The 22,879-nt window shown below is 36.9% G+C and overlaps 2 protein-coding genes across 4 annotated transcripts in view; one reads left to right on the forward strand and one right to left on the reverse strand.

Annotated features, from left to right (window-relative positions):
* Positions 1-22,879, forward strand: part of LOC110026833 (protein EFFECTOR OF TRANSCRIPTION 2-like) — a 25,898-nt gene continuing 3,019 nt past the window's right edge. Inside the window, exons 1-4 of one of the 3 annotated variants that reach the window (XR_002294255.1) lie at positions 1-194; positions 11,554-11,922; positions 12,533-13,503; positions 17,986-18,112. Coding sequence is in view for 1 of the 3 variants with exons in the window: in XM_020728005.1 (XP_020583664.1) it covers positions 132-194; positions 11,554-11,922; positions 12,533-13,447 (1,347 nt within the window). In the remaining 2 variants the exon portion in view is untranslated. Of the gene's footprint in view, positions 195-11,553; positions 11,923-12,532; positions 13,689-17,985; positions 18,113-22,879 lie in introns of those variants that run through there. The other 2 variants (XR_002294253.1, XM_020728005.1) reach the window with 2 other exon arrangements.
* Positions 9,201-22,879, reverse strand: part of LOC110026843 (protein trichome birefringence-like 11) — a 20,084-nt gene continuing 6,405 nt past the window's right edge. The window contains exon 5 of the transcript XR_002294265.1: positions 9,201-9,833. The gene's annotated coding sequence lies outside the window, so the exon portion shown is untranslated. The remainder of the gene's footprint in view (positions 9,834-22,879) is intronic.

The raw sequence follows: 22,879 nt of genomic DNA on the forward strand, positions 1-22,879 counted from the left end.
ATTGCAGAAATTATTAGAAACGCGGAGCCGTCGGCGGCGGCTCCTACCGTGAAGGGAGAAAGCCAAAGCGGCACGAGGCGGCCATCGGCCGACCGTTACTACTGAGTAGCGGCGAAGCTGAGTACATACAGATGAGATTGAAGCGGGAGGATTGCGATCTCACGAAGCACGACTTCATTTTCTCCAAATGGGAGGTTTGATCTTCTCTCCATCTCCCATTCATGCCACTATTTACTCTTTGCTTCTATGGGAAAGACATTTTGGGTCAGTATAAACTTTCAAATTTACTGCCAGTCTTCGAAGATCCGCTTTACTTTCGCAATTCCAGCTTAAAAATGCCATCAAGATGGCATCACTTTCATCTAGGTCAACTGAAGCGCGGCTGTTTGATATCCTATTTTGGGCAGTGTTTAAACAAAATTTAGTTTGCGTTCCAACGAGCATAGTTTTTTAAAACTTAAATGTTACTGTTTTCATAGGTCCATTTGGTTGTATTCAGTATATGTTAAATTTCATCATTTATAGATATTCAAGAGTTTCTCCTCTCTGGTATCTTAAATCCTGAAACAAATAGCTGAACAGTTTATTCAGAGTAATAATTTTCATGACAAAGAAGTTTGAGGTTTTAATCCTCTCAAAATTTACTAAATTTGGATTTACTTAATCATATTTGTATCCAAGAAGACCTTAAAACTCCAATCAATTGAACAAATATCAGTGCTGTGGAAGAGAAGGGTTTATGGAGTGGAAGGCTTAGTAATTGATAGACTCGTAAGGTTTCTTACTGCTTGATTGAAGTAAGGTGCTGCTTCCCTGCATGCTTCAGCTAAAACAATGGAATGTGACGCTTTCAATCTGTCATACAATGGGATCTGCACTTTCTAATCCTTATCTCAGTTACTTCTGAATTCATATCTCGGATAACTGGTAGCAATAATATCATGTGAGCACTTATTATGAATGAATTATTTTATAAATTCACTTAGTACTTGTTTGCATGTTATTAATATTTATCGAAATAAAAAAAAAAATATCTACCCATCTCTTGGACTTGTTCAAAGAAAAAAAAAATAGTGTTGCATGGGCTCTGTAACCCGTGGATCAGGACATCGTTTCTTTCATCTTTTCAATTCATTCTTTTGTTATTTTTTCTTCCTTTTATTTGTGTCCGTCTCGTCTCTTTTCTTTTCATTTAAAAATCAAGCTTCTCTAATATTGATTTTTTTAATGTTTTAATGGAGATTTTAAAGAGAGCATCCAGACATTATTATCACAAAACTCAAAATCACAGGGATAGAGAGAAGCAGAAGTGGATATGCTGTATTGAGAAGTTATTTGTGGATCTTTAGAAGAGAGATGTAGCGAATTAAAAAAATGATAAAAAATGGTCGGTATCATGAGAAAACCATTTATTTATAAATTATTCATATAACATAAAGATAATGTTCGAATAAAACCTCAAACTTATTTGTAATGAATAAAGGGGATGCACAAGAGTGTGCAAATTATAGAGGGATCAAGTTGATGTTTCAGACTTTAAAATTATGGGAGAGGGTAAGTGAACATAGGTTAAGTGATACAAATATTTTTTATAATCAATTAGGATTTATGTCGGGCAGGTCTACTATAGATGTCATACATTTATTGAGAGGTTTGATGGAGAAGTACATAGAGAATAAAGAGGATAGAATAAAGAGGATCTTGGATCTTCATATGATTTTTATTGATATAGAAAAAACTTACGATAAGGTTCCAAGAGAAGTTTGTTTGGAGAGTTCTAGAGGAAAAAAGTGTTGACATGGATTATATTCAAGTCATTAAAAATATGTATACTGGAGTTATTACTTGTGTTAGAACAGAGGAAGGATTGACTAAGCATTTCATGTTTAAGTTGGATTACATTAGGGATCAGTTTTAAGCCCTTAACTTTTTTATTTTAGTTGATGCTGTTTTTGGACATTTACATTAGGAAGTACTATGGTGCATGCTTTTTGCTGATAATATCCTTCTTGTGGATAAAACTGGAGAAAGAGTTCAATAAAAACTTGAATTATGGAGGTCTACATTGGAGTCTGAAGGCCTTCTTTTGAGTGGATCTAATATTGAATACATGAAATGTAATTTTAGTAGTAGTAGCACTAGTTGCATAGCTATAACTATGGGTGATCAAATCATTAAATTGTGTGATCGTTTTAGATATTTCGGGTCAAATCTTTTAAAGTGATGGTGATATAGATGGGGATTTTATTAGTAGAATTCAAGTTGGTTGGTTGAAATGGAAGAATGTATCAGGCCTATCGTGTGATAGAAAATTACCTCTCAGACTTGAAGGAAAATTTTATATGATGGTAGTGAGACCTGCAATGATCTATTGTGCAGAATGTGGTAGAATATTGGTCATTAAAAGAGAAACATAAAACAAAGTTAAGTGTTGCGGAGATGGGAATGCTTGGGTGGATGAGTGGCTTGACACTTGGAGACAAAATGCGAAATGAATATATTCGTGATAGGGTTGGTATAGCTCTAGTGACGGACAAGATTAGACAGAGTCTTCATAGATGATTTGTTCACATTAAACGCCGACCATCTGATGATCCTGTTAGGAGGGTATATGTTTTAGATTCAACTTATGTTAAGAAAGACAGAGGTAGACCTAAAAAGACTCGGGTAAATTATATTAAAAATAATCTTAATCTCTTAGAATTAAATGAAAATATGAGAGTCAATACGATGCAATGGAAAAAAAAGATCAATGTAGCGACCCAATAAAGGCTTGTTGTTCTTGTCGTCGTCTTATAACATAAAGTCATATTGTCCATCATTCGGTCCGTACAATGAAGATTTCCCAATAACATTATCACTATATATATAATTTGTTTTGCTAATTTTTTGTTCTCATTTTTCATGCAAATCTAGGGCTTTTAAAATGAAAAAAGAACAACTTGGAATTTGGCTCAAATAAAAATCAAATCAAGATCAACTCAACTCAATCTCTAGTTGATTTCAAGTTCCATATTGGACTGTAACTCAATTTCATGCTAATTTTAAAAATAGAGTTATGTTTGAGTTTAGCTAGAATCAAAATTTTTAATTTTGAGTTAAGCCAATTCATTTAAATTTGACTTGATTTCACTCCTGTGCAAGTCATGAAATCATAAGCGAATGATGCAAAAATTTGTACATGCTTATGATTTGGAGGTGATTGAATCTATTGACTTCTTGATGTTTAAGTCATTGTAATCTCCAAGGGTGAACGACCTGCGGTTTTACATACAGAAGAGTTGTAAGAAAGCTCCAAAGTAGAAAGATGCATATTCCAGTTGCTCAGACTATTACTACTAGACATGTAAAGGTGTTTCCTATACTACAGTTGACTAACTCATAATCATACCACCTAGTTAGGGGTGGAAAGGAGAAAAAATCTTCAAAGCAGTGACCATAAATATGGGATAAATTTGAAATCACTGCTAATGATAATGGTAAAAGGCAGTACTTGTAACCAAACAATCTTGTGAAAAAATAGTTTAGCCACACGAGATTCTTTAGTATCCCTAGAGTAAGGGGAAAAAAATGTAACACCTATCCATAAAGGAATAATGTTTTCATGGTCTCTTTAAGATCTAAGCATTCATGACGATTTAATATAAGGTAGGAAAGGATCATGTAACATGATTTATTAGCCAGCTTGTTGCTTTATTGCTTTGTATGATTGGCAAGTATGCCAATAACAAATCAAATTGCCTATGTCACAACACAATGAATCCTCAAACAATAATAAGGTCTTATCACTTTTGACATGATAACTGTGCCCCCAAATTGCATCTTCAAAATGATAAACTCATGAAGGGAAATGCAGGTGATGCAAAAGAAATCACCATGATAAAGAGCACCATACAAAGTATGTTATGTGTTTGGAGGCAAAAGAAGTGTGTCCCGATGCTCTTCATAGATCAAATGAAAGTTAAGGTACACAATTAACCCATTTTTGAACAAATAAATTACAGAACTTGGATTTTAAGAGAAGTCATAAATAGTAAAACTTGTGAAAGTGTGTCGGAGGTTATGTTTTGATTGTATGCCTCAAGTGAAAGCGTGTTTCTAAAGGACTTTACCCAACCCTCAGAGTGACTTTTCAGCCACTTCTTAAAATTATGAATTTAAGTGCCTCGTTGTCAGAGAGCAAGATGAACTATTTGGACAAGAGTCAGTGTTGTCGTAGCAAAAATAATGAATGAGAGTATAATACTTATGATCACATGTGTAGTGATGTTTGTTTTTGTTCATTTAGTTTCTTGGCGCTACTCCTAACCGAGAATATAATCTAAGCCTAAGTCAGAGGCATTGAATCACATCTCATAAACCTTCTCAAATTTTGGTAGGCATATTATAAAGGATATTGTCATTATGACCTTGGTCTCGTAAAGACATTGTTAACAAATGGTGTCCCATTGAAACTTCCCTCTTGAAGTAGATCATTGGCAGGGACAATGATAACACTAAAAGTTTTGATGAGTTGTCGATAGAGATGCATGAGAAAATTCATCATTAAAGTGTGATGTGAGACTCAACCAATCGAGAATTATTTGGTTTTTCATTAGGATTTAGTTGTAGACTTATAGAGGACATGAAAAATACCTAAAATATTGACCCGAGGTTATAGAAATGCTCATCTCTCAATGTCAACAGAAGCTGCTAAAGATATTTTGGATGCTCATTCTCAGTCATGCTATATATGAAGATATAATCGAAGTTCATAATAAGGAATTGGTTAATGAAAATTCAAAGCACTTAATTTATCATGTTGTTAAGGTAGTGGGCACATTTTTGACAAACCAATGGCATGAACAATCACTTGTAAAAGCTATTTGGTGCCTTCAAGGTTGGCTTCCACACACTATCATGATGAATCAAGATCTAGTGGATCTGGCCATGTCGATCAATCTTAAAGAAATATGAAGTTCTTGAGATCATGTAAAATAGATCCTCAAGGCATAGGGTTGCCCTCTTTCTTAGCCAACATCTCTTCCTTGGTCCCTGCCCAATTTTATCTAGATTTTGGCTCCCTTCTAGTGCTATTAGGTGGTTGGTTTTGGCACGGCTTAGGGCTTGGATTGGCTTAGATGGGCATGGCTTGGGCTTAAACTTGGCTCAAATTAAAAAATAAAAAATGAAACTAATTATAATTTAAATGTAACTCATTTACACCAAAATTCAAACTTAAAATTGAATTAAGTTTAAAATTAATTTAAAATAGACCAAATTTATTGTGGTCTCTTTGATTCATCGTAGTGCTCGAAATTTTATTTCGTAAGCTGCATCACATTCATCATTATGCTTGGAGAAACATGCAAGGAGTTCAATGGCGATCTGTCGCCCTTTTTATGTAGATTTGTGTGACTTGAGCTTTTTTGCATGAAATCTTTTCCTAAGTAACCCTTTTTATTAGTGTCATTTCACAAAAGGCATCACACGAGTGCGCTCGGATCATCAAAACATTCAAATGAGTCAATTCACATACAAATTGGATTTCAGTGGGGGTGATTTAAGACCACAATAATTTGAAATATAATAATGATAACAATAATTTGAATCATCAAAGAAGATATAAAATTAAACCGAGCTTACCTTTAAATTAAATTGTAACTTGACCAAAATCGAATCTAAAGCAAACCAAATTCAAAATTAAATTAATCCAAAATTTAATAAAAAATAAATATAAAATAAAATGAAAATAAATTTAATTAAAATCTAAACTAAAACATGGAATTAAATTAAACTATATTTTCTAAACCTACACCCATGTTTAAATTTTTTAGTATTCTCTCAATCTCAGTCTTGTAATAATCTTCTAAAGGGCATGTTGGTGGTCGAATTGGATGATAAATCTTAAAATATACTTTTCTATCTCAAGGTCTTAGCAACTCCCCTATTTTAATTCACTCAACCCGACATAACTTATGAGGGGCTCAGTAGAGGATTTCCCTCAAAAGTCACGCTCTGTTCGAGGGAAAACTCCAAGCTTATCACTGGACTTCTTCTATGGTGGTTTTACAGGCTTGGCATGGTTTATCACTCTCTCAACTATCTCCCTAACAACTCCAACATTCTCTTAATAGAAAGAGCATATTCTTCCTTAGTAATTTCACCACAAAATTCGTCCACCATTGCTTGCTCTTTGAGGTCCAATTCTACAGCTTCATAAACTTGACCATCAACTATCTCTGCCACCGCATATACACCATGACATTGATCATTCCTAGAGTTGTGAGAAAACTTCATAAATTTCAGAACATCAAAAGTTATTTCCTAATCATTCACTCTCATTATGAGTTCCTCCTATACATAAATTATCAGTTGATCAGTGGCTAAAATAGGTCTGCTAAGTATAATGGGATAACCTTATCTTTCTCCATCAGCAGGAAAGATGAACATGTCAACTTTAATTACAATACCCTCGGTTATCACCCTAGGATTGGCCACAGAGCGATCAACTAACTGTAGGGCCACGGTGGTGGGTTAAACATCTCATAATCTTAATCTTTTGAAAATGGTCAGAGGAATAAGGTTGACACTAACTCTAAGGTCACACAAAACCCTCCCACTAAATCTCTTTCCTGTGATGCAAGGAATGATGAAGTTATCTGGGTCAGAGAATTATCTCACCATCTCTTAATTTTTTGTCCCAGATGTCCTTCACGAACCTTTACTCGACATCCATTCCAGGGCTTTAACATAAGAAATACTAACGGTGAGTTTATTGACAACCTCTAGAACCTGAAACATATCCCCCTTATGCTTATGGAGTCTCTGTAGAAAGCACAGCGGTCTCTCTTGTTCTGTCATAGAAGGTGAGATAGGTTTTCCTAAGTCTAGTTCATTTTTTAAGAAGGCTTGCAATTTCAAGCTCTGGCGAGCTCTATAGGTTGCTCTCTATTCTAGGTGTATCTTCTCACTCCATTCCAATCCTTATTCTGATGGCTTTACACCGCTCCACCGTCTGAACTCTTAGATTTACCTCAATGTTACTCGTGAGCATTACTTAAGAGTCAATTACCCACCCAATAAATAACTGCCCAATTTGATTCTTAAGGTTTCTCATTGCTACAACTTGGTTTTGTAACTGGTTCTGCATATATAACACAATCCCATCCAAAAATGGTCCCTTCTCCTTAAATCGGGCATTGGAAATTATTTCAAGTGAGTACGTCTGTCTCGGGTTACTACTTCCTCGATGCTTCCAATTTCCTACACTATTGGATTGGTTGTCTTCCCTCTGCTGGTTCCTTACACTTGAGTTATTATTATTCCAGTTGAAATTTGGATGATTCTTCTAGCCTGAGTTGTAGGCATTAGAATATAGATTGTTGAATTGGTTGCCTAAGGCATTCATAGTTTTTTAGAACAACAGCTTTCAGATCTCCTACAAGTCCATAAATTATTCCATCAATTGGTAGGGATCCTTGCACCGAATTCAACCTGAAGTTATCTAATTTTCTAGAAATGATAGCCATTTGTGATGCTAGGATAGTTAGAACATTAGTCTCATGCACACTAATTATCTTCTGGGAGGTTCTTTCAGAGAGTCATTTGAAATTATATGCGGTCATGTCCTTAATAATTTCATAGGCCTCATCAAATGATTTAGATATTAAGGACCCACAACTGTAGTATCTATGATAAACCTTAAAGATTGTATCAGCCTTCTATAAAAAGTCTAAATAATAAACCAATTGGGTGGGGCGTGATGGGGGCATTTTTTAAGCAACTCTTTGAACCTCTTTTAAGCTTCATAGATCAATTTTACATTTAATTGTGTGAAGGATGTGATATCGTTCTTAAGTTTGATAGTCTTGTATGGAAAAAAGTACTTGGTCAGCAATCTTTAGGCTAAGTTAGTCCATGCGGTGATGGATCCTGGTGTTAAGGAGGCGAGCCATATCAGCTTTATCCCTTAGTGAGAAAGGAAAAATTTTGTCTAATGACATCGTTGGGGGACACCATTATCTTGAAAGTGACAAAGTTCTTGAAAATTGGTTAGGTCAGCGGGCACTCCAAATTAATTGTTTTGGACCATTTATTATGACAGGTCCCAACTCATTTATGTTGTCTTCTAGGACAGGGTACTGAATACTCGTGTGGATTCTCTCTACCAACATACAAACTCCCTAAGAGATCATGTGATTTTCTTGAGGGTTTGTCATCTCTAAGTGTTTTTTTTTTTAATTTTTTGAATTTTTTTCAAGGTTTTTTCAATTTCATGCAAGAATGATAAGAATTAATCTAATCGTATTACTACACATGCAATAATAAGTGTGTGTGAAGGGTGACCTGTTCTAAAACAAAAAATGCAAAAAAATTAGGAAAAATATAAATAAAAAAAACATTGGGACAACACAACAGTTGAATAAGAAATATGCAATTACATGAACAAAAATAAAATTACAAATGATTTTTATTGAATTTTTTTATTTTCAAAAAGAAGATCATAACAAAATTATAATAAAACTCAAAATAACAGTAAATAGTTAAAGCTTAAAATCTAAGTATTCCAATTCCAACTAAAGTTTTCCTAAAGTTATAAAATTTTTTCTCCTCTCCTTGGCAATAACATCAAAATCTTGATACCCAAAATCTATTATGAGACGGATCAATCAATCATGCAAGTGTACATTTCGATTAAGTAATATATGAATAAAGAGTACTTGTATTGATCCCAGAAGAACAATTAAATTATTTCTAATTTGGGAAACTTTAGTGTATTAAATTGTTGAATCTAATTTGATGTGATCAATGAGCAAGAAAAAAAATTTTAACAGTCTGCATTAAATAGGAATATCAATAAACAAAAAGGCAGTTGCAGAACAGGTAGTAAGCAAGCTTGAGTACTTCAAAGGTGATGAGGCTTATGCTTCTCTGACACCCATATAGTGTTCTCTCTATATTTTTCCTATGAGCTCCTTTACGTAATAGTAGACAACCAGGAACACAATTCTCCTTAGCCTATATCTAAGTCCTCTGATCCCCTATCTAGGTTATAATTGTAACGACAATGTCTATTCCACTTGTATATTGTGTGTAAACATAGTTGATTTTCTAGGCAACGGTTACAAGTTCTGAATCACAAAGAATTTTAATATTCTATCGGATCATATTTGAAATAATTAAGATCTGAAAGTTAACACATTAATATATAAAATTTAAAAACATAGAAAACATTGACGGGAAAACTCATAGTAAGAACAAGGAGAAAAAATTATCCTTACATTAAAGGAGCATGAAAGCAGTTTTAACTATGAGTCATGAGGGAGAAAAATAAGAAAAATATCATTGAAAAATTATAGAAACAAGTGCAAACTTAAAATCAAACCAAGTTGTCTTCGTAATACACCAAGTCATCACCATACAATAAGAAACTCCACAATCGCTCTCACACAACAACATTCAATCTCTCTCACACACAAAAACTCTCAAAACTTAAAAGTAAAACCCAATGAAAGGTTTGACATAGAAACCCTAAAACTTGCCGAAAGATGCCTCCAATGTCTACACACCACCTCTAGGGTGTCCTAAAGCATCTTCTTATATATCTCTTGTCAATTTCGCCATGGGAAAAAAATAAAAAATAAACCAAATTAAGCCTGTCGAGTCGTGTGTAGCTATGCCTATTCTTGACATAATTACGCCGCTGGTCGGGCGTAACTATGCTAAGGCTTGGCATAATTACGCCGAGCTAATAACACGGGCGATGTAATTACGCCACAGAGTGGCGTAATTATGTCATATCAACATTCTTGCCCGCTTTTTGTTTTGGCTCCGCAATGCGTCTTCGATCCCTGTAACATGTAAAATACTACTAAGAAACCTTCCACAAGTATAAAATCATGATAAAGTAGGAAGAAAATATGATATATATAGTAAGAAAAATATGATATAGCATAAAATCATGTAATATACATTTCTGGCTATTTACCAAAGGCTTTAGATAATCACGTTTTGAGACTTTTGAATTTGGTCCAAGTCTGATGATTATCAATCTTGATTGTTGTGAATTGTGAAGAATAAGATGCACTAGTTTTTTTGTCATCAAGGACTTGATCATAGTGTCATTGTTAGTTTTATACTATTCTCCTAGATCAATCCGAAGAAATTATGTTATACAAAAGGAGAATCCCTGATACCATAAGTGGTTCAGAAATTATCAGAAACGAAAAATCAAACTTTATTAGAACTGAATGAAGGTTACAATATGACGCAAATGGGAAAGGAAAAGACAATAACAACCAATATCCGACTAGGGCCTGAAAAGACGATTCCCAGGGGGTGCTGGCATCGGCAACGTGGTAAGGGTGCGGGGAAGGGTTGATGGCTGCAAGGTTGGTTAGGGAGGAGTATGGTGGCCGGTAGGTGTGCTGGACAACAATGGTGGCTACAGGGGAAGGGTTGACGGAGGCTGGGACAGCCCAGCTAATGGCTGCAATGGGGTGGCCTGATGTGGGGAAGGGTCTGGTGGACAGCAGGTAGAAATGCTGGGAAAGGGTTTCGGCTGGCTAGGAAGTGATCTGGACAGCAGGGACAACTGCAGTAGATGGGCGGCCAAAAGGCTGGGGATGAAGAGGAGGTTGACGGCGTCCTATGGGGATGCAGGGAACAGTTTGGGGAGGAAGATAAGGGAGGATGTAACTCCGCCTCGGAGTGGTTTACTGCCAAAGCACCATTCATCATTGGATACAACCCTAGCAAGGCAGAAAAGACTCCAAAGGAGAAATCTGAACACAGCAATAAGCAAAAACTGCAACCTACAACTGAAAACAGAAATTTATAGACTCTTACATGGAGAAGAAAATGAAACTTCCACAGAAAAGGAAAGGAATGGGCAGCAGTCCAAATCCGGAAACAACGATTGAAGACTTCCCATATGGAGGAGATCACGTAAGAAAGGGAATAGAGGGGGCGGAAGTCCCACCCCGTATAAATGCTGCTTGGTCCTTCGCCCGGTCCCACTGGACCGGTCCGCCTTGCTGGTTTTATTGCCAGCCGGTTCGGCCGACTGGCGCCCTAGTTATGCGTCAATCCCTGTGCAATTTTAGTTTCCTTTGTGCTTGTCAAGTGATTTTACCATGTCTTTTTTTTTATTACCGATTTCTTTTGATCATGTGTCTGTTCTCCTCATAAGAAATTGCCATAATCTTCAGGTTTACCTGTACTATTTCTCAGTAGCGAGTGTGATTGCTTGACAAAGTTAAATGATGTTGGTAGTAAAGAAATAGGTCCAAACGTTTACTATCTGCCAGTACATATCTCACCATGTTTGCTGCCTATGTTTCAAAGAGATGAACATTTTTACTAGCTTACAAATATTTCATGCTAAACATATTTGGTTGCACTTCATCAATTAAATATTTGAACTTGCTTCTATAGTTTCAAAGTAACTTAATCCTTCTGATTGCACAAATTAGCATCTCATGATCCATTCATACATGCAAATTCAGATATTGTTTTACGGCTCTATTTCAAAATCAACCCTAACATTAGCTTAAGTGATTTTTTTACCAGATTCTCATTGGGCCAAATGATTGGAAGGATCATGCTTCCGGCAAAGATGGAGTTGAAAGATATAGGATTCATAATCTTCCAGCAGCCTCTTCATGTACTGGTCTTTATGAGCTTGGTGTAGCTTCCATTCCCACCACTGAAGGCCACAGACTGCGGAAGCTTGATTGGGAGAACGTTATAGTTGTTTACCTTGGACAAGCTGATAATGTTAGAACAAGACTCCAAGAATATGGACGTTCAGGATCCCATTTGGACCATGGAAATCTTATTACTCATCGCAAAAATTCTGAAAGCTCTTCTGCAGTAGGACTTGGACTATTCAAAGACATCTTCTCAAAAGGCTACTCAATTATGTTTAGATGGGCTCCAGTTATGTCTATTCTTAACGAAAAAAATTTGTGTACGTAAGACGTATGCCAGAGAGGTTACTCAGATGGTATTGGCGGCTTATATCCGCGTTATACCCCCTGTAACCTCTCTGTAACCTACAAATATATGAAAATAGAAGTGCCGAACTTACTAGAAGATACAGGTAAGTTAAAGGGAGGTTACAAATGGTATAATGCAGATATAACCCCTGGATAACCTCCCTGACGGCGTGCGTCCTACGTACACAAATTTTTCTCATTCTAAACACGTAATCTGTTTGAGTTGCTATTTGAGTTTGCGGGCTATGGCAATGAAATATATAAAGCGCTGAACATTAGATTCTTGTTTTGCAATTTTGACATTATCACAGGGTGATTTCCCTCTTTTTTAAGTTCCATGGTGGGTCTAAGATGAAATAGGCAGGTTTTAACTGTTTTTGAAATCTTTGTAGGCTTTTCTTTTCTTCTCTTGCCTATAAGCATCCCTCCAATGGCTTTGCTGTATCAGCTGCTCAAAGCAAATCTTTGATAGCAAATCCATTAGCATTGGTTTGGTCACGGTAAACGTCCCTTGAGTTTTGACTTACCAGAGATGAAATTTCATTTTACAGATAAAAAGCAAGATGGAAGCTGAGAAGATCGAGATTCAACTGCTCCGAATTTTTGATTATGCATGGAATAGAAAAGGAAATGGTATGTGCCGCCATGCTGAAATTCTTGCAATGTTAGTTCAAAATTCACCGAATTCAGGCCACAGCCCTCTGAGAAGGCTTTTGCAGTGGAAACAGAAAACATTCAGTAAGAGAGAGGGCATAAACATTGATTCAGTTGTTCCGTTTTCTGAAAAGTTAGCACCATCTCCTGGGCTCAAAGGCTTTTTACTTCCTGGAATCCTCAAGTTTTCTTCTTCCCAGCTCCAATTCCTTCCACAAGATATCAACTCTGTAAATGATCAAATTATCTGTGGTATAGCCACTGGTCATGGGCTTATTTGCATAAAGCAGCCACTGCCCGGGAGAAAAAGGTGTGCTGAACACAAAGGAAGGAAAATTACAGCCAGTGGTTCAGCTTCAGGAAGAATGACTTCTTCCTGTGACATTTTCCTAGAAGATGGAACAAAGGGATGTGAGTTTAGCGATGGAAGAAGAGTCACTATACCTCTTTTAGATGAAGTTGTTTCACCGTCTCAGCAATACCAGTCACAATTAGCCCAAGAAAAGTTTCACCATGACAAAGAGGAGAATGTTATTTGTGGAGTGGTCTGTGGTGATGGTTGTGTGTGTAAAAGAAGGCCAGTTTTAGGGAGGAAAAGATGTGAAAGTCACAAAGGACAGAGAGTTCTTGCAGCCGTGCCATCTGTTGACAAAATATTGAACTCTCTACCGTTGAACAACTTCTGTGGAGTGATCAATGGTAATGGCTATGCCTGTAGTAGGCCGCCGGTTCCTGGAAGGAAGAGGTGTGAGGAGCACAAAGGAAGAAGGATTGTGTCAGCTGGTAACATCAATGTATCAAGAGCTGAATAAAGCTTTCCAGTTTGTAGTGCTACTTCAATCGCCCTCCAGAAAGGAAGAGATACGAGGTAGTATGCAGTTTGATTAACTTTTGGAGTAGAGTTGGCTTATACTTTTTTAAACTATCAGCTTTTCTGATTACTATTGAGTTTGTTGTATTTGCTTAATTTGATGATTCATTATTTCATATTGGTTCATGTAGCAGTCTATCCTGAAATGCAGGAATAAAAACTAGGTAACTAATTTTTATTCAGGCCCCGAACTAGCTTCTACCTTGTCTATTGGATACAATATTGTTTTAGGGGCATTTAGATATATACCTTTCAATTCTTATTTATTTACTGTTAAGAATTAGACCTAACTTAGGGTCATATTGGTAAAAAGGCAATATTGAAGAAGTCTAAGGGCTTATTTGTAAAACATCATAATATCCTATGTAAGCCCATGTCCTGAATGTGCAAAGTAGGTTTTGAGCATTTTTTTCTTCATGGAATCAGAGACTAACCTAGCCACCTAACCTAACCGACTCACATCTTCACTTTCCCAGCAAGCTCTGATCGTGGCCATCTTGCAGCAGTCGGTCACAAAGGTGTGGGATCGTGTCGTCACCTTCCTAGTAAGCTCTAATCGCGACTATATTGCAGGGTCAGTCACGTTGTCACCGTCCATATTCGCCTTCCTAGTTCGCCTTCCTAGCAAGCTCTGATCGTAACTATATCTTACGTTGTCACTTTCTCAACAACCATTGATAGCGACTGCAATGCAGGGTTCGGTCACGAAGGTGTGAGATCGCGTTGTCGACTTCCCAACAAGCTTTAATTGCGACTATATCACAGGGTTCTCTGTACGCTGTGATCCCGAAGTTGCTTTCTCAGCTGTATCACGAGGGATTCAGACATGACAACTTTTGCAGTTTGTTGCGAGAGGAAGGGGAGCAGCACTGTGAAGGATAGGGGGAGGTGACAGTGAGGAACAAATAGGGAGAGATGCATGACTTCTGCATACGAGATGTGGAGAGGAAGGTCAGGAAGAAAGATTAATGAGGAGGATCTCGATTTTGAGGGTGAAATAGGTCGAGATCGAGTCAAGAAGAAGAAGTCGTGTGTGATATAGACTTAAATCCTTGTGATTGAGGATGTTAGGAGAAGGAGATGGTGCAGGAGGTAAAAGATTGGAGCATCATGGGAAGATAATCCTAAGATTTTGAAGGCCTTGATCGGACTCATACAGGGAGTCATCGTCTCTACGTGAGCCACTACCTCAGCACATGTTCCGATACAGGTCAAGCTAAATCTTCCTCTTGTGGATCTGAAGTTTGATGGACCAACATGTATTTGAGTTGTTCTTGTTGGATTAAAACTGCTTTAGTAGGGAAGAGACTAGAGAGATATTTGATGGGAGTCAAGGCTGAGCCAGAGGGTGACAGTGCTGAGGGTGATGAGTGAAGGACCACCCACGCCTTACTTCACACCTGGTTTCTCAACTTAATGATTCCATCAATTGCCTCATGAGTGGATGACATTTGAAAAGTGAGAGACATCTAAGCAAAGCTGAAGAGAGTTTATTTTGGGATAAGGAACCACATGAGGGTGTTCCAGATTCAGCGTGAGATAGAAACAATGATACAGGGTGATATATCGATCCAGTAATGCTCTATATATTTGGAGCGACTGTGGGCAGATCTTGATCACTTCTCACCAATGTCAAGTTGCAATGATCCGGAGTGCAATAAATGGGAGATCTTTACACAGATGAGGATTATGCAGTTTTTGAACCATGTAAACCCTGCCTTTGATCAGAGTAGATCAGTTCTAGCTTAGGCGACTATCCCTTCACTGAATGAGGCCATTTCTGCCATGATGAAGGAGAGTCGCAGGAAGCTGCACAATGGCCGAGTGAACTTTCGGGTGCGTGATCAGCGTTTGTTATTTCAAGCTCAGGTTGGATAGGTGTCCTAGGAATAACTCACAAGTGCTGCAACTGTGGTGAAGTCAAACATTTAAGCAAGACTTGTCCTAGGTCACCCAAGGAAAGGGAGACAGGTGGACGTGAACAAAGTGGAGGCCGTGGTGGTCGAAAATGTTGAAAAGGGCGCTATTGGGCAAATCTGATGATAGTATAGAAGGGAGAGATGGGCGTGGTTTTTATAATAAGGATCATGAGTGTTTGGAGTTGCTGAAGAGGAAGTAAAAAGCAACAGGAGATGGGGCTGAGGTTCCTTCTGACCAGTTGTCATCAAAGGATAATATTGTCACTTGTGCTCACTCTGACAAAGGTGCTTGTAATACATATGATCTTGCATCTATTTCCACCACATGATCATCAAAATTGATAGTAGATTCTGGTGCAGCTCGACATGTGACACATACTGCTAGATAGTTTTCTTCTTATATTCCTCTAGCAAAACCAGAGAACATCTAAGTTGTTGATGGTACAACATAGTTTGTAGTTGTTAAGAGTACAGTGTGTGGTACAAATTATATGACTTTGTCCAATGTTTTACATGCTTCTTTTCTAGTGAACCTATTATCTATTAGTGTCATTATTTTTATTTTCCAACTAAAATGAGTTGTTTCTTTTAATATTCCTGAGGTAATCTTTCGAGAGAAGGGGATGGGTCGGACACTTGGGACTGGAACGTGGAATAGTGGACTTTAGTATTTAGACTGGGAAGGGATGGACTAAGGTTTGGCATTCATGGCATGGTAGAGAGTGATGGAGTAAGAGAATCTATGAGTGTGAAAAATGTATTGATGCTAAATCACAGACATATGTGACACTCTTGTTTTAGTTTATTGAACCGATTATATCATTTTTTCTATAAAAGAACAAATAGATAAAAGTTTGTTTGTGGTGCTTGTGTGTTTGAGGAGCTTACTAGGAACTCTTATATAAGTTATGGGAATAGTTCTTGTGTTTTTGACTTGATTCATTTTGATATTTGGGGACTTTATTCTACAAGTTCTATGAATGATCATCAATATTTTGTGAACTTTATTGATTTCTTTTGTCGTGTTGGTTATATTTGATGAGTAATAAGGGTGATGCATTTGTTTGCTTTAAATACTTCTACAAGAGAATTCAACCCAATATGATGCAGTAGTAAAGTTATTAAGGTATAATAATGAGACATAGTATATCGAAAAAATATTTGGGAAATATTTGTTAACCCAAGAGATACAACATCAAATCATATGTCCATACAAACCAACATGAAATGGAATAGCAGAAAGGAATAATAGGTACCTTATATAGGTTACCTAAAGCAATGATGATAGTAATGAATATCCTAAAACATTTATGTAGGCAAGTAGTTTTGATTGTTGTTCGATTGATCAACAGGATGCTATCGATGGTTTTTGATTGGAAGTCTCATTGTAAGGTGTTGAAAGGAGATAATAACGGGATCCTTTTATTGAATGTGTTTGGATGTGTATGTTCTGTGAAAGGTAACAAACCATTAGTAAGAAAGCTGGATCCCAGAGCTGTGAAATGTGTGTTCGTAGGTTATTCTGCTACCTAGAAGGGGTATGTTTACTGTAATCTAATAGAAAAGAGATTGTTTGTGAGCAAAGATGTATCATTTAGAAATTTTGAACCATACTACACCTAGAAGTTGACTTCACCCTACGGTTAATTGCCAGATACTGGAGATATGTGGCCCAGATGGTGAGTAGCAATGGTGAGAGTGGTGCATGTTGGAGCAATGTCAGTCCTGTGATGTGGGTTGAATCAGTTGAGAAACCAAAAAATGAGGAGAGTAAACCCATAGGTGGTTGGATTCAAGGTGAAGGCGAGCTAAAAAAAAGTGAAAAGAAAATAAAATAAAATAAAAAATTAATTAATTATCAGTTGCAAACACACAAAACAAGCTTTGCGGCCATTCATTCACACTATTTCCTATTGTTTTTTTTGTTCGGTTCCCATAGAAGTCTCGCCTGCGTCTCGAAAAAAATTTGCGTACATAAGATGTACGCATCGCTGCGTACGATAGCCAATAGGAGGAGGCCATGCATGCATCGGCGATCCCAGTGCTTGTAACTTATAAAATAAATAGGTGTTTTGTCGTGCGTGACCCGTCTACTCTACGCAAGACGGTAACTTGATTTTAACCCCTTTGTACCCATGCAATATTTTCCGTGGCCGGCCTCCAGTAATGCGCTTGTAATCTCGTTGTAACCCGTGTGTAACCTTCCCCACTTTGGCAACGGTACCGCTCATATAAACTGTGTAATTTCCCTATAACCTCGTCGCGACGGACTTGAGAGTGTACCCTTCGTGTAACTCGATTGTAACTGCGATGTAACGAACTATTAAAGCCATCGCCGCGGAGCCGCGCGGGTAACCCTCATGTAACCAGAGTATACCCTTTGTGTACCTTCGATGTATCAGACTATTAAGCACGTCGCGTTGGTATCGCGCGTGTAACCTGAGTGTAATTGCGATGTATAAGATTAAAAATTGGAGTGTGAATCATGGTATTTAAGAAGCTAGTGTTTACTGTTTTATTGGCCATATTCTCTATTTTTTGATGTCATTTTCTTTTGCAGCGACACTTGGACCTGTTGAAGTTCAAGATGGACTACAAAAACACAAACTGTCATTTTATCTACGAAGCGAAAGGGGGAAGAAGAGAGATATCCTGCAAATAGAGAAGAAGTGGACGTTAAAGTGGAGGTGTATTTGGATTTGTTTTTTTTTTTTGTATTTTTTTTTGGGAGACATTGCTTCAGTTGTTATAATAATGTTGTTTGATGTTAGGGTCTTCTTATTTTTAGGATTTAGCCGTATTTTTGGAGTTGTATGTTTGTTGAGATATGTTTGTAGAGATTAGGGATTTATAAAAACAGTGAGTAAATATATTACATTAAACCCCAATAATCACAGCTCAATAGCTAATAAAAAATAGTTAATTTTTGGAGGTGCATGTTTGTAGAGGTGTATAGTTTTAGGGTTATTTGTTGAGCTTTGATTATTAGGGTTTACTATTTTTTAAAAAAACTAATGAATCCTTATTATGGAAGGAACATATGAGGGTTTAGGGTTGTTTTTTGAGCTATTTATTGAGTTTAACATTTTATTCTATTGTGTGCAGTTTGGTGAGAGTGAAGCTACCTGTACCGAGCAAACAACAAATATATTACTTTAAACGATGATTCATAATGAGAAAGAAGCTTATGAAGTATATTGTGCTTACGCTCATCATATTGGATTTAGTGTTCGTAAGGAGCATGCTAAGTTTTGGGTTAACTCCAGGAATATTAAGACGAAGGACTTCGTGTATGAAAAAATAGGTTTCAAGAAAGTGCTGAAGATCAAAAAAATTGTTAAATACAAAAGAGCAGACACAAGAAGTGGTTGCCCTGCAATAATTTGATACACAGTTGATGAGGAAGACAATTGAACTTGTATGACCTGAAGCAAGCTCCTAGACAGTGGTATAAGCAATTTGATAATTTCATGCACAGTACAAGGTACAGCAGATGTCAGACTCACTGTTGCTATGTCATGTATTTCGACAATTCCTATATCATCCTACTGCTATATGTGGATGATATGCTTATTGTAGGTGCTAGTATTGAGATCAATAATCTGAAGGAGCAGATGTCAAAACACTTTGCATTAAAAGATTTGGGATGACAAAACAAATCTTTGGTATGAGAATTGCTAGAAATAAAGTCAGAGGCATGTTGAGACTCTCTCAGGCTGAGTATGTGTATAAAGGTACTTAGCATGTTCATGGATAAGATCAAACCAGTTGGCACACCCTTGGGAAGTCACTTCAGACTCAGCAAGAATCAGTCACTCAAGTCAGAGGAGGAACAAGGAGGAACAAGAGGAGGAACAAGACCACATGAGTAAGGTTCCTTATGCTTCAACTATTGGTTCACTTATGTATGTTATTGTTTGCACCAGGTTAGATATTGTCCATGTAGTGGGAGTTGTTAGCAGATACATGAGTAAGCAGGGAAGGAACATTGAGAAGCAGTGAAGTGGATCTTGTGGTATCTAAGAGGCTCTGCAGATACTTGCTTGTGTTTCTCAGGAAAGAGTTCTGAGGTACAGGGCTATGTTGATGTTGATCTAGCTGGAGACATTGTTACAAGAAGTGTTACAGGCTATATTTATATTGTTGGTGGCACTGCAGTATCATGAGACTTTAATCTGCAGAAGATAGTTTCATTGTCTACTACAAAAGCTGAGTTTGAGTACATAGCAGTGTCAGAGGCTGCAAAGGAGATGATATGACTATAGGGCTTCTTGAAAGAATTGGGCAAGAAGAATCAGAAGGGCATTCTCTATAGTGATAGCCAAAGCGCCATATTCCTTGCCAGGAATCTAGCATTTTAGTCAAGGACTAAGCACATTCAGATCATGCATCACTTCATATGGTCATTGTTGGATAACGGACAGTTGTTGCTTAAGGAAATTTGTGGAAGCCATAACCATGCTGATATGTTGACAAAGTGTATTACTCTGGAGAAACTGAAGTTATGCGCAGCTTCAATTGGTTTTCTAGCTTGAAGACAGGGACCTTGAGTTGCAGAGGTGGTGCATTCATGTTTGAAGAAAAGGGCTACGCCGCCAGTGGAGGATATTAGTTTGAGGAAGAAATCGTTGTCTGTGTACCGATCTCCAAGTGAGAAATTTGTTTGTATGGAATCCGTTACAATAAAAAAATAAAATAAATAATATACATGTGCTTGCCGTAACTGCTCCCGACATGCTCTCCCGTTTTTCTCCATATCGTTTCGCAAATCAGTAACCCCCCGCCTTCTGGAATCGTGAAAAACAGAAGTTTCTGCCTCCTTTCGGTTCTTTGCTCACGGGTGAAGCAGAAGAAGAGATACGGGTGGAATACAAAAGCAAGTGGGCTGTTCCCGTGATCTTCCTCCTTCTGCGATTTGGCTTACAGCAGGCAGAAGCATCGCAACAGGCAAAGCTTTCCTGTTCTTTTTGTATTCCTTGCTTCTTTGACTGTACTATAACTCTCTCGAGTAGAGAGGTAGAGAAAGAAAGGACAGAAAAGAAGAAGAGGTGGATCTCGTGTAGAGAAAAAGAGAAAGTTGAAACACGTGTTTCTTGTAAATTCGACGTGATCAAACGGTGTAATTTCCTCAATCGATAAAATCCTTTGCAACTTCATTGATGTAGTCAATTTTTCGAACAACGTAAATCTGTATGTTATTTTGGTGTGAATTTTTCTCGTTCTATTTTTTCACTTCGTCGTCGATCATTCTATTTCAATATGCCACAACATTTGTCCACCGTAGGAATTAATACAATTTGTGTTTTTTTGATATTGTCCTTTATGTTGTGTTCTGCGAGCATTGAGTTGTTTTGTCTTAAAATGCACAATTGTCATCATGGAAGAAGTATACAAATAAATGCTACGTTAATTTTACAAGATATAGTTGAACTTGAATAATTACCCAATGTAGTGGTGATACATATAGGAACGATCTATACAATGCCGGTGATTTAATCTTCTTTTTTTTCTATTATAAGTGCAAAAACATCGATGTGTTCATTTGCAAACCAATCATTTGTCAGGATGTCATCATGACCAGAACGGCAAATTATTACATGTCCAACATCAATCATAATATCGTTCCTGCAGCGTTAACACCCAGTTTATAAGAGTATTACATAACAGAAAAAATGTGAACATATACTGACTTATCATTGTATCTCTTACAACACTGATCAATTATTTGTTGCATTTCAAGGGGTTTTTCTATTCTCCCAGGAAAATCGACAACTATTTCAGCCAGACAAGGCTACATAACAAAAAACTAATAATCTATAATGTCAACTTAAATGTTATGGTTCACATTATCAAGTTATTTTTTTCATAAAATACCTTTGTCATATAATCATCTGCATAAACAATATCAGTTATATTGTCTTGGAGATCTCCATTGTTATTGGTGATTGTATTACGAACAGGCGTATGGGGTTTCACAACTTTTGTTGTTGGTTGCTCTGATTGTTCAATATCTGCAAGTAATCTCTCACCCCTAACGATTGGAGTATCAGCGTCAGTTGATTTTTTAACATCCTTTTCAACTCAAATGCATTGTACGGGGAACTCAATTTTCTTTTTCTTCTGTTTTGTCGAGCCTTAACCCTCGGGATTATACTCCCAAGGGAGGATCGATATATTTATTTCTTCATTAAATTTTCGTTTAATTTCCTTATTTTTTTTCCAATTTATTAACTTCACTCTTTAGTCTGTAATCGTATTTTGTAAATCGGACCCTCTACTCTTAATTGATTTTTGAACTGCATAAATAATTTTCTCTTTAGTTCTTAGTAATGGAATAATTTCTTCAAAACCTTTATTGACTCGTGTACAACTTGGTTCCGGAGTGATGTCACCTGAAAAGAAAGGACCCACACCAAATGAAATTGGTGATTGTGATGTGAAATGAGTTTCATGGGTGATCTATCGAGGTTTTAACTGGATTGGGTTCTTCCTCAATTAAAGGAGCGAGCACGACATGCTCTTCATTTTTCAAATTCAAAAAAGAAATGTAAACCTACAATGGTCCATAATTACACTAACAAATGAACTGAATTTTCTAAAAAGAAAAAAAAATTATCTAATGAGAGTAAAACCTGCAAAGTGTTGTTTCTTAAAAGGTTGATGTATCAAGGATGAGCTCCAGTTCACATTTGTTGCCCACCTTAACATGCAAGGTCTGGCTTCAGGTACAGACGCACATAAAATCGGAGCTGTGCAAAAGTTAAATCATAATCTACTTTGACTTAAAAAAAGAAAATTTAAATGATACAAACATCACATTAACTGTGAGCAGAAAAACAAAATCATTGATATATCCAAATGATTGATTCCATCTTAATTTTGTGATGACGGCATTCACTTGGTCAATAAGAAATTCATAGACGGCTGCAGACCAAATAAAAGAAGAAAAAAAATGTACATTCTCAGCAAAAGGGTAAATTCTTTTGGGCACACTAAAGTTGCTCGAAGGAAAAAATAAGCTTGTTAGCAAAAACTTTAAATACAGTTCATCAAAGGGCTTAGAATACTCCTGAATGAAACCTTAACTAGGTCATTCTTTGTCTGTATTGCGGATACACCATATGAGGGAGTTTTTTGCTAGTGGACTGGTTCTTTTTTGTTGGGCATGTTTATCAGTAAAACAACTTTGTCGGAGTTTAAACTTAATTCATTCTCGCCCATTCTGAATACCATCTGTTAAACAGCTCAATAATTCAGGGCGTGTAGTGTTAGGAAATTATCTTGTGGATGTGGAGACAGATGAAAAAATTGAAGCACATTCAAATCTTTCAGGGTATTCACAATTTCCTCAGGTATGGTATGTTTGACCAAATCAAGAACAAATCTTACTTAAGATGGTTGTCACTTACAATTGAACATCCTTGGGGTCAAAACTCTACAAAAGAAGACAATGC

This window comes from Phalaenopsis equestris, unplaced genomic scaffold (assembly GCF_001263595.1).
Source record: "Phalaenopsis equestris unplaced genomic scaffold, ASM126359v1 Scaffold000002, whole genome shotgun sequence".
NCBI lineage: Eukaryota > Viridiplantae > Streptophyta > Magnoliopsida > Asparagales > Orchidaceae > Phalaenopsis > Phalaenopsis equestris.